The sequence below is a fragment of the Martes martes genome (genome assembly GCF_963455335.1).
Source record: "Martes martes genome assembly, chromosome: 6".
Lineage (NCBI taxonomy): Eukaryota > Metazoa > Chordata > Mammalia > Carnivora > Mustelidae > Martes > Martes martes.
Genome location: NC_137893.1, coordinates 24,068,884 through 24,082,297, shown reverse-complemented (window position 1 = coordinate 24,082,297; position 13,414 = coordinate 24,068,884). Strand labels below are relative to the sequence as shown.

Below are 13,414 nucleotides of genomic sequence, written 5' to 3'. Positions count from 1 at the left end.
AATTTTAAAATCACTGAGAAATAAATTTTACAACATACCTTAATAATACAGATGACTTAAATTAATAAAGCTAAATGATATAGAGAGGACATCATTTATTTAAAAGAAAAAAGTACCACATTTCTCTTTCCAAAATTCAGTGGCTATTAAAACTATTCCTAAATCCCTCAGGGGTCCAAGAAAATAGTACCAAGAGTCAAACGGTGATATTCAATAATCCAAAAAGTCTAAAAGACATTATACATCAGTTTTCTAGCTGCCCAAAGTCTTTCTGCAGTTGGTTGAGAATATATTACCTCACCATGATGACACTGGCTCACTCACCATTGGGGCAATTTTGTTTTATTAATTTTAAAAATAGGAAAACACGTTTTACTATAATAGTGTGGCTTGGTTCCCAGAATGCTGCAAAAGAGGAAAGGCATGAAAGTGATAATTTGTTAGTGAAAAACTGGTAATCACTGCTCTAGACCACCAAAACCATAGCTTCCTTAAATCATCCTAATCTCAAAGTACACTAAGAGAAACTTAAGCTGCTGTTATGATCTTAACTTGAATCTGAACAGGCAGCCAAAATGTGTCATTCTCAAGGCGAGGTCAGAACCAACCATCTGGATTTGGGACAGAGAGAGGGACTGACTAAACACGACTCTCCACTGCCAGCACAATCACAGGTTACCTAAATTGAAAGGTTTCAGGAACTTGGGTTCATCTGTCACCTACACCAGAGAAGGAAACCTAGATAATTTATCAAGTGCTGTACTGAAAGCAGAAAAAAAAAAAAAAAAAAAAAGAATGTGTGTATGGTATGGAATGGTTGCTTACCCTCACGATCATAGAGCCAAGGGGGGCTCTGGTTCACTGCTGCCACACATCATGAAAGTACTGTACCACATTATCATCAGCCCAGAAAAAGACCAAATTCAAAATTCGAAGCACAGTTTCCATTGAGTGTGTATTAATTTCAAACTTTATAGTCCAAAAATTTTAAGTTGAACCATTATAACCCAGGACAATCTGTATGCTATTTTATAGTATGTGACTTTTTAAATATGCAAATAAAATTTTTTAATTAAACATTTTAAGTAGAAAAGATATCATCTGTAAAAGAATACATAAGCAAAGTGACCAAAAACTATTTTCATCTCATTAAGAAATAGGAGAATATTGAGTCAAGATCTTGTCACTTCTCTGCTTAAAAATCTTCAATAGCTCCCCACTGAACTTAAATAAACTCCAAGCTTCTCACCCTACCTTACAGACATGCTTTGCATCCCAGCTCCTTCTCTGACTTTATTCCAGATTATTCTCCTCACCTGGCAAACTCCTGCCACTCTGGTCTTCTCTGTTCATGGAATATGCCCAACTTGTTTTTGCTTTAAAGGCTCTTGTATACACACGACTGTTCATCCAGCCAGTAACAGGCCAAAAGAACAATTCAGATCTCTGAATGACTGGCTTCCTTATGTCACTTGGCTTGAAGGAACATTCTCAGGAAGACTTTCTCTGAAAATGCTACTTCTCTACACAGTATATAGCACTATCTAGTATTTTATTGTTTATATGTAGCATGTCAATCATCTCCCCCACACTAGTATGTAAGCTTCAAGAGAATAGAGATCCCATCTACATTGTTTACCCCACATTCCACTACCTAACACAATGCCTGGCAAATAGTAGGTGCCTAATAAATATTTGTTAAATATATGAATTTTTTCATTTAGACTTTCCAATAGCCCTGGGGATATGTATGTACATATTATACTTAAAAAAAAATTGAGGCTCAGAGAGGTTAAGTAACTTGCCTACAGTTATGAAGGGTACAAAGGAATAGCAAATAATTATTAAAGAAGGGATAGAGGACAAGAAAAACAAAATGAAAATAAACTATTGGGACTACACCAAAATAAAAAGCTTTTACACAGCAAAGAAAACCAACAAAAAGGAAATGCAACCTACTGAATGGAAGAAGACATCTGCAAATGATATATCCAACAAGGGGTTATTATCCAAAATATAAAGAACTTACATAACTCAACACTTAAACTGTAATTCTCTTACAAAAAAACGTAGGGATAAATTTTCATGACCTTGGATTCACCAATAGATTCTTAGATATGACAACAAAAACAAAAGCAATAGGGGCACCTGGGTGGCTCAGTGGGTTAAGCCGCTGCCTTCCGCTCAGGTGGTGATCTCAGGGTCCTGGGATCGAGCCCCGCATCGGGCTCTCTGCTCAGCGGGGAGCCTGCTTCCCTTCCTCTCTCTCTGCCTGCCTCTCTGCCTACTTGTGATCTCTGTCAAATAAATAAATAAAATCTTCAAAAAAACAAACAAACAAACAAAAGCAATAAAGATAAAATAACCTGGACTTCATCAAAGTTAAAAACTTTTGTGCAGGGGCACCTGGGTGGCTCAGTGGGTTAAAGCCTCTGCCTTCGGCTCAGGTCGTGATCCCAGGGTCCTGAGATCGAGCCCCGCATCGGGCTCTCTGCTCGGCAGGGAGCCTGCTTCCTCCTCCTCTCTCTGCCTGCCTGTCTACTTGTGAGCTCTCTCTCTCTCTCTGTCAAATAAATAAAATCTTAAAAAAAAAAAACACAAAAACTTTTGTGCATCAAAGGACATAATCAAGAAAGTGAAAAGACAGAAGATGTGGTATATATCTACAATGGAATACTATGCAGCCATCAAAAGAAATGAAATCTTGCCATTTGTGATGATGTGGATGGAACTAGAGGGTATTATGCTTAGTGAAATAAGTCAATCGGAGAAAGACAACTATCATATGATCTCCCTGATATGAGGAAGTGGAGATGCAATGTGGGGGGGCGGGAAAAGAATAAATGAAACAAGATGGGATCTGGAGGGAGACAAAGCATAAGAGACTCTTCATCTCACAAAACAAACTGAGGGTTGCCGGGGGGAGGGGGGGAGGGAGAGGGTGGTGGGTTATGGACACTGGAGAAGGTGAGTGCTGTGAAGTGTGTAAACCTGGCGATTCACAGACCTGGGGCTAATAATACATTATATGTTAATAAATAATAATAATAATAAAATTTTTAAAAAGAAAGTGAAAAGACAATCTACAGAATGGAAGAAAATATTTGCAAACCATGTATCTAATAAGGGATCATATCCAGAATATATGAAGAACACCTACAAGTCAACAAAAATAGATTAACAACTCTATTTAAAAATGGGCAAAGGATTTGAATGGACATTTCTCCAAAGAACATAAACAAATGGCCAACAGACAAATGTAATGATTACTCAACATCATTAGCCTCTAGGGAAATGCAAATCAAAACCATAGAGAAATACCACTTCATCATATCTATTATAATGGCTATAATTCTTTAAAAATGAAAAATAAGTGTTGAAGAGGATATGCAGAAATTGGAACCCATGTATACTGCTGGTAGAAATGTAAATGTTGCAGCTTCTGTGGCAAACAGTTCAAAAAGCTAAGCACCATATGACCTGCCAATTCTGCTCCTAGGAATATACCCAAAAGAACTGAAAACAAGGACTTCAACAGATACTATGGCAATGTTCACTACAGCATTATTCACAATAGACAAAGAGGGGAAACAATCCAAGTGTTTGTCAACAGGTGAATAAAATGTGGCATAGTCATACAATGGCATATTTTTCAGCCATAAAAAGAATGAAGTTCTGATACATACTACAACATGGATGACTCCTGAAAACATTATGCCAAATGCAATAAGCTAGACACAAAAGGACAAGTATTGTATGATTCCACTTATATAAAATATCTAGAATAGGCAAATGTATAAAGAATATGGGTTTTTCAGGGGCTGGAGGAAAGAAAGAATGGGGAGTTACAGGGCACCTGGGTGGCTCAGTTGTTAAGCATATGCCTTCCACTCAGGTCATGATCCCAGAGTCCTGGGATCGGGCCCCGTGTCAAGCTCCCTGCTCAGCTCCCTCCACTAACCTCTCTGTCAAATAAACACAATCTTTTTAAAAAAATGTTTTAAAAATTTTTAAAAAAGGGGGAGTTATTGTTCAATAGGTAGAGTTTGTCTGGGGTGATGAAAAACATTGTAAACAGCAGTGATGGCTGCACAACATTGTAAATGTAATTGTTACTGAATTGTTCATCTAAAATGGCTAAAACTATAAATTTTACATTATATATAATTTACCAACATAATTTAAAAAAAAAGATTCCACCTCAGTAATATCTCAAGTATGTCACTTATCTTCCTATTGCCACCACCACTGTTCAAACCCTCATTATCTCCTGTCTTTTTTTTTTTTTTTTTTAAACATTTTACTTATTTACTTGAGAGAGAGAGTGACCACAAGAGGGGGAAGGTCAGAGGGAGAAGCAGACCCACTGCTGAGCAGGGAACCCGACGAGGGACTCTATCCTGGGACCCCAGGATCATGACCTCTGTTCTTTCTCATTCTATGAGATGCTATTACATTAATTTGTATATAGCACAACTGTTAAAATACGTTCTAAAACGTCCAAAAATGACATACTGCCAACCAAATCACACACTCTTCAGCTAGGCATATAAGATTCTCCACCATATTACTTAAATCAACTTTTCTAACCTTTTCTCACTTACTCACTGAATGAATTCTGCTTCAGCAGATCTGTACTTTGAATACATTCCATGCTTTCCAGTCTCTGTACTTTTCTTCACGTGACCTTTTTTAATTAAAGATTTTATTTTTAAGTAATCTCTACACCTAACGTGGGCTTCAAACTCATGACCCAGAGATCAAGAGTCACAGCTCCACCAACTAAGCCAGCCCGGTGCCTCCCTCATGTGATTTCTTCTTCACACTACCCATCCCCACCATTCCACCCATTAAATCTTTCCTATCCTTTAACTGTTTAGTCAAAATACCTCTAGATCCCCAATATCATTCCCAACTAGACACAAATACTTTATCTAGCTAATTTGAACAGCACCTGTTTTCACTTTTCTTACATTTCCTTTGTTGTGCTCTGGATATAATAATCCATGTATGTCTAATCCTAATCCTCCCACCCTACCTAGATTACAAACTCTATCAAAACAAAGTCTTGTGAACAAGATTTACACTGCATTCATATTCCTATCTTCTGCCCTCCTAGTATGGGCAAACAATGAAGGCTCAATCAATAACTATTAGATTTAACTAAACAAGCAAAAAACCTAAAGCCAAAAAAATCTAGAATCTATATGACAAAATCCCTTCCATCCACACTGACACAAACGCAATTCTCAAAATGTAAGGAACACCTTTTTAAGAGAATGAATAACCAACAACACTTTTCAAAGAAACAATGTGATGGTAAGATGGTGCAACATTTATTACCGATAATCTCATGATAGGAAACATTCTTTAAAAGGAAGTCCAAGTACAATATAGATATATTTGTTGTGACCTCCTCTATGTCTAAATAAAAAGTATGACTAAGGGAACAAACATCTGAGAAAATGAAAATAAGCCTATCTCTGCTTTTTCAGGTTCTTCCAAAGTCAAGCAAGTATGCAAAACGACCTTTAAGGGGTACCTGCATGGCTCAGGGTCCTGGGATCGAGCCCCTCATCAGGCTCTCTGCTCAGAAGGGAGCCTTCTGCTCCCCCCACTACTGGTGTTCTCTGTCAATAAATAAATAAAATCTTAAAAAAAAAAGACTAAAATAAAAACAATTTTACACAATGCATTTACTAATCCAGTGTTTGTCACCACATCTACAAAGCCTAAATGTACCATAATTCATACTGCCAAGGTGCCTGCTGGTTCCCTCTACTGTGTAGGACTTAAGCGCATATATAGCACATGTCTGATACCCCTTTCTGTCAGGGTAGAACACAGAGGAGAATGGCTTTATTTTAAAAGGACTCAAACTGGGGCACCTGGGTGGCTCAGGCTGTTAAGTGTCTGCCTTCCCCTTAAGTCAAGATCCCAGGGTTATGGGATGGAGCCCCTAGTCTCCCTCTCCCACCCCTCAACCCCCACCCCTGTTCGTACTCTCTCTTGCTATCTTTCTCTCTCAAATTTAAAAAAAAAATCTTTAAAATTTTTTAAAAAATTACTCAAACTTCTCAGATCTCTAGTATCCCAAGATCTAGTCCTATGAAGAACATATGTTCTAAATAAAATATGGACATTCATAAACTATACTCCTGTGAACACAACGCTGATACTAGCCCGTTTTTTTCTGTTCAAATCCACTCAATAAGAGCTTGAGATAATCAATTCTATTGTAATCAGAAACCTAGATAAATCAATAGATAAGACCAATATTTTATTTTAAATAAAAATGATCATCCCCATCCTTTTCCATGCACTCAATCCCAAAACTGATCAAAGTAGGTTATTATTGGGCCAATCACCAAACAGCTTTTAAAAGAGACAGAAATAAGGAAAGACAGGAGTAAGTGAAAATTTTAAATCTGCACTCCACTCTCTCATTCCCTCCAAGGTACTTTTATATTCTATATAAATAGTCCAAACTGTCTTAGAATTCTTTCTAATCTGCCCATTCCCCTGCATGTCAAAAGACTAATAAGCCTCTGAAAAGGAGTCCTCCTTCTCCATCTAGTTTTTCCCTACCCAGCAACCACCACTTCCCACAAATCACTCTCCACATAATGTTCCACAAAAGCAAAACTAACCAAGTCATTACCCTACTTTAAAAACTCCACTGTTTACCCAATATCTTACAAGATAAAATATAAGCTTCCTAAAATGGCAAAGCTGACCATGTCATTTACTTAGAACCTTCCACTGTTTACCCAATAACTTACAAAACAAAGTATAAATTTCCTAAAATGGCCAATTTACTTTTAAGTGCATATTCAATTTTTACCATTTATTGAACATCTCCGTGCTTTTCCATATACTTTCTCCTACATAAGGAATACACTTCCCCACTTACCTTTTATGACCTATCGCAAATCATCTTCTCTGCATGAAACACCAAATCCCCAAACAAAATTATTCATTCCTTCCTCTGTGCCATAATCCTTTCCACTTACCATTTTAATACTTACTATAATGTGTTATATTAATTATAGGAGGCAGTATAAGAGTAATAGTTAAGAAGAAAAACTCTAGCATTAAGGCAGGTTTGGATCCAACACCCAATCTTCCAATTAAAGGCTATATGGCTTTAGGTAAATTGGTTACCTTCTCTAGGACTTAAGTTTTCTCATTAATAAAATTGGGTAATACCTGAGTCTAGCTCAAAGTGTTATTTTGAGTGCTTTCAGCACACCCGCCTTGGGGCTAGCAAATATTCAAACAGACAGCAGTAGAGCAGAGATGAGGAGAATCATAATTATCTGTCTCAAGCTGGAGCTGGGGTGTAGTGCCTTAGCCACCAAGAGGAAGGACCATGTCTAAAGTCATCCCCACAGGACGAAAAAAAGAGAGGTGCATACACTAAAATGTTCCATTACCTTTGAGTGATGGGATTACAAGCAATGTTTGTTCTGTTTTTTGTGTGTGTGCTTTTCTGTACTGTGTACAGGAAAAATGTTATAGGCACTGAAAAGTCTGATCCATCACCTAGAAGCAGCATCTAGCACAAAATTCATGCTCTATAAACATCTACTAAATGAAGGAATTTCTACAGTGTGTTTGACTTTGCAAGCATGTTTATTTTTTTTTAAGATTTTATTTATTTATTTGACAGACAGAGATCATAAGTAGGCAGAGAGGCAGGCAGAGAGAGAGAGAGGAAGGGAAGCAGGCTCGCTGGCGAGCAGAGAGCCTGATGCAGGGCTCAATCCCAGGACCCTGGGATCATGACCTGAGCTGAAGGCAGAGGCTTTAACCCACTGAGCCACCTAGGCGCCCCTGCAAGCACGTTTAGATAACATTTATTGCTTTGTTTCTCATAGTCACTTCTTATAGGCCATATCATTATTATTATTCATAGAGAATGATACTGAATTCAGAAATAACAAAATAGGGACTAGGCTGGAACTTAAAACCAAAACTTCTGACTCCCAAATTCAGAGTTTTCTTACCACACTACTAAGCACTAAAAATTGGACTCCTACTCACATTCCCCAGTCAAGGAGCCGAATCACTGAGAGGGGGACAGCTGAATCAATGTTTGAGAGGGGAACAAGCAAAGAATAAAGAAATGTAACTTTTTTTTTTTTTTTTTTTGACAGAGATCACAACTAGGCAGAGAGGCAGACAGAGAGAGAGGGGGGAAGCAGGCTCCCTGCTGAGCAGAGAGCCCGATTCGGGGCTCGATCCCAGGACCCTGGGATCATGACCTGAGCCGAAGGCAGAGGCTTTAACCCACTGAGCCACCCATGTGCCCCTATAACTTTTTTTAAATTTCATAAATTCTTTCAAACCATGGGGAAAAAAACCTGAGTAGAGTATATCTATTTGTTTAATCCTCATTTTAATTGTTAAACAAATAACCCATTGTCTATTTTATAGATGAGTAAACCAAAACACTTAAGTTAAATAACCCGCCTAAGATCACACTGTTAGTAAAGCAGCACATCTAGACAGGTTTCAAAACCAGGCAGTTTTGAAAAAGTAAAATAAGGGGTAAGGTCAAAGAAGTTTTTAAAAAATAAGGTCAAGGAGTTAAAAAAACAAAAACTTGGAAAAAGTAATGATATAATTTATCTCAATTCAAAGGATCAATAGACCTTCACCTATGGAACAAATAAAAGCATGTTCTTGATTATTTGAAATTCTAATAATTACAAGCAGTTTTCTCTTGTCCAATACCATTGTAAGCTTACATTATTAACGTTGTTTTAACAAATATATTCGGCTTTTAACTACAAGAACTTTAGAGAACTGTTCTACAATAAGTGCTTCTTAACCATATAAAACAAAAAGGCTAAGGCATTAGTGATTTTTGTTTTTAGGAAAGAGCACATATAAAAATTCACTATCTCCCAAAATGACAACTCCAGCAAAAGACCACTACCAAGGGAGTTCTCTTTGCTAGCTACAATTTACAATCACGTAGGTATCTTTTAAAAAACCAATACATGGGGGCGCCTGGGTGGCTCCGTGGGTTAAGCCCCTGCCTTTGGCTCAGGTCATGATCCCAGGGTCCCGGATGGAGCCCCACATCAGGCTCTCTGCTCAGCAGGAAGCCTGCTTCTCCCTCTCTATCTGCCTGCCTCTCTGCCTACTTCTGCCTACTTGTGATTTCTCTGACAAATAAAAAATCTTAAAAAAAAAACAAAACACCCAATACATGGCACCCACTCCAGACCAAATAAATCAGAATATCTGGGGGATGGGTAAAAGCGTTTCTAAAAGTTCCCCAAGTGATTCCAATGTGGAGCGGGGGTTGAGAACCACAGTTTTAAAGAAATCTAAACCCTCTGTTATTACTTCATCCAGAGCTTTTGTCCATAATGGTCTGAAAAAGTATCCATTCAGTCAACTTATTCAGCCAATTTGCAAACAACCAGGAGAGTAAGATAAATAGGGCCCCTCAACTACTAAAAGGGGTATTAATTGTAAGTGCACTTGGCCAGGTAGATTAGGCAAAAATCTAGGCAAAATGATTCCATTAGTGTTCTGGATAATAGAGTAACTTCAATTAACATATCAAATATACCAATGACCAAGCTACTTCTATTTCTCAAACCCTAGATTTTACCATCTGTGAAATGGTGCCATGCTTTCTAACGGACTCAAGAGCCCAATAATCCTAGAAGAGCAACACTGAAATAACTAAACCTTGAAACTAAAAGACCCCCATGAGGGGCACCTGCCTGGGTGGCTGAGTCGTTAAGCGTCTGCCTTGGGCTCAGGTCATGATTCCAGGGCCCAGGGATTGAGCACCCCATGGAGCCCTACATAGAGCCCCACATCGAGCCCCGCACTGGGCTTCCGGCTCAGTGAGAAGCCTGCTTCTCTCTCTCATTCCTCCTGCTTGTGTTCCCTCTCTTGCTGTGTCTTTGTCAAATAAATAAATAAAATCTAAAAAGAAGAAAAAAAAATACCCACATGTATTATCATTTTAAAAAACTAAACAAAGATTACTTACACTGAACTTTAAAAATGTATACTTACTGGCAAAAAACCCTTTTCGTGCTTTCCTACAGAAAGTATCTCTGAAAAGTCAAGATTGCCATAAGAACTCTGAAATTCAAACTCCTATGCCTACATTTTTGTATCTGGTTACAGTTTCACAGGAAAATGAAATAAAATAAGCTTCAAATCAAATATTAAAATACCCCATTGTGTTAATCAAAAACACTACTATAGGTCCACATCCTTTATTCAATACCCTTGAGGAAATACCTCAGAATTTTTAAGATTTCAGAAAGACATTACAGTGTCTCCACCTTTACAAGCCCTTGAGGGTCTTAAACAGCACCAATAATCAAACAAATTAATATTCCAAATTAACATGCCATATTAATAACTATTTTCTAAGTGAAAAGAATCAAGATTTTAAGTAGCCTCCTGTTGATACAAGTCACTATACGATTTTGCTGCAAACACCTGAAAAAAAAACTTTCTTTTTCAGAGCTTTGGGTGAACCTATTAATTTAAGATTTCTCTCTGATATTCAAGACATTGCAAACTGAACTTCAGAAAGAAGTCATTATGACAAAAAATCCTTTTAATAGCACTGTAATCCTAATAAAACAACTCATTTATGGTAGATACACAAAAACAGTCCAAGTGGTGTCCACCAATTTTCATGATGATTAGAACAGCATTTAAGTGTCCACCTTAATTTTCACAGTGCAATTGTGAGCAAGACCAACCAAATACATCAACATGTACACATTTACTAAGGCAAGCCTGAAGCCAGATGTAAAGTAGGGGCAAATCAACACCTTTCTATCTAGCAATAAGGAGACAACACAAGACCTTAAAGCTAAGCAGATCAGGCTCCCCCACGAAGGAGAAAGTTAGAGAATGCTCTCCAAACTCGAGTTTCTTCACATAAGGATAGAGATAATAATAGTACCTACTTCAATGTGTTTTAAGAGGATTAAATAAAGTGGTATTTGAAGGCCACAACTTATAGTCACTATTAATTCCCTACAACTTTTCCAAAGACGACTATATGCTAAAGGAGCTCAAGTATAACTTGCCAATAAGTTATCAGGCAAATTTTATAATATAAAACCCACCACAAAAATAGAACTTTCAAAGTTCAAAAACCCAGTGTAGGTTAAAATGACTAATTTCTGAAATGGCTTCTTGAAAACACATTCTAACAAAACCTACCTGCTCTACCAATAATACCCTTTTGTCTTCCACACAACCAGATGCACACAAAAAGGGTTAAGTGCAAATAAACTACTATACTGAAAAGTGCATTTTTAACTCAAAATAAAATTATTAGAATGGCCTAGGTTTTGCAGATAAGGGAAACCATTACAATATTAAGACTTAATCATCTATCTACAACCACTGTCCAAAGAATCCAGACAATTTAAATACAATTAGGAAAAGAAGGCACAAGAGTCCAAAATCCAATTTTCATAAACTGTCCACTGAATAAAAAAACTGGCAACTTTGGGCAGATTTCTGCACCTACTGGATATTTAAACTTACAATCAAATGTACTAAAAAAAAAAAAAAAAAGGAATCCTTTGTTATTTATCCTAAATTCAATTTAATTCCATTATGTAACTCAGGAATTTTACAGAATTTTTGAGCCAGTCTTAAAGCATAACAAGTTCTGAGCTGATTCAATGCCTCCCTGTTAACAATCTCCCCAAACAGAGTATATAACCTGGACAGCCTAGACTTTCACCACACGCAACTTCAAAGATGATGTTTAATCAAGTTAGCATACCTCCTGTGAAACAGAAAGCTTTCCCTAAATGTTAACACTCAAAACCTCCTAGTTACTGTTAAATAAGCTATTAGGGCCTGGCAGTTCCCTTAGCTTTAAGATAATCACTTGTCATATATCCTAGTACAGCGCAACATAAAATGCCTCGAATAGAATCTATGTTATTTGGTGCTCTAGTCCCATGTGTTTAATGTGAAAAGATTTAGAACTAAAAGCGAATGGACCAGCTACCTCACAACTACCTACTCGACTTAATCCTTCATACTTGCACTTTTTCCGCCATAAACAGGAAACTCCAAAGAAAAGGAAATAGAGAACAGCCTATTTTTGCTAAGGGGAATAACGGCACTGCTTCCAACCCCACAGTGTTAGTGAACAAATGAAAAAGCAACAGGGGACAGGGACGGGGGAGGGGCGGCTGGTGAGCTCAGCTGGGAGTCCCAAGCATGCCACCCGGCTCAGACGGTGCCCAAAACATCTGTAACGACAGCTGCAACAGGGAAACGGGGGTGTGAGGGAAGAGGACCGTGGCTAAGGGTCCTCACAGTTGTGCCTGCACGTTCGGCTTCCTCCTTTGCCAACTCTTCTCTCACCTCCCAATCCCCATCCTCCCCATCCCATCCTGCTCCCTCCATATAGAAAAATAACCAATAAAATCAGAGGCAGAGAAGACAAAGAGGCAGGAGGAGGCTGCAAGGAGCGCCCAGAACAATGGGTGAGAGGGAGCGAAGCGAAACTCCTGAAAAGACAATGAAACGGGGATGGAGAAGGGCCCCGAGAGGAACCGAGGGAAACACCGCCGAGCCCGGGCCCCGCCAGCGGCGGACGCCTCGGACGCGAAGCTCGGCCAGGCTGGCTGGATCACCCCGACGCTGGGGGGCTGGGCTGGGCGGGGGCGGCGCGGCCCAGAGGGGCTGGCGGGGCCTGCACTGGTCCGCGGGCAGCTGCCGGCAGGACTCACCGGCATTCTGGTCTCGGGGCCAGAGGTAGTATGTGGCCGGGATCACGATGAGCCCCACGAAGGAGGTGAGGAAGTAGAAGAAGGTGTTCCCGCTGTCATCGTACTGGAACTGCTGTCCCGCCATGGCACCCCCCCCGCCGCCTCTCTCCTCTCACCACCGCCGCCACGACCCCGCTCTGCGCTCCAGCACCCAGCACCCCGGCCCTGTGTGGCGTAGCTCGGACGCTGCCGCCGCCTCTCCTCCCCGCCCCCACGCTACTCTCACGGACACGCCGCCGCCACCGCCGCTGCCGTCGCCAGCTCTCGCGAGAGAGACAGTTCCCGCCCCGCTCGGTTTTTCCCTCCCTCTGCCTCTCCCCTACACTCTCGCTAAGGCAGACGTGGCGCGCGCAGCCGTGGAACTCGGCGAGGTCCCGCCCTTGATCCCGCCCCCAAACTATAGCCCCTCCCCCTTGCCCTCCTGTGGCTCCTCCCCCTAGAGCCCCGCCCCTAGCCATAGCGTTCTCCGGTTCTCCCCGCCTTTTATCCTCCGCCTCCTTTCCCAGAGTCCCAACAGGGGTTTCGGGGCTTCATTTTAAGGGGTCCCAGCAAAGACCCGCGGAACAGTGTGTGCGCGTGGTTCACCTGGATGCTCCTGGAGCCGCAGCTTTTCCGAGCAG

General features: G+C 40.0%; 1 protein-coding gene across 1 annotated transcript in view; it reads right to left on the bottom strand.

The window, feature by feature from the left end:
• Positions 1 to 13,087, bottom strand: part of SEC63 (SEC63 homolog, protein translocation regulator) — a 71,641-nt gene extending 58,554 nt beyond the window's left edge. The window contains exon 1 of the mRNA XM_080806029.1: positions 12,756 to 13,087. Coding sequence (XP_080662155.1) covers positions 12,756 to 12,879 — 124 coding nt within the window. The 5' untranslated portion in view covers positions 12,880 to 13,087. The remainder of the gene's footprint in view (positions 1 to 12,755) is intronic.
• Positions 13,088 to 13,414: the final 327 nt, after the last annotated feature.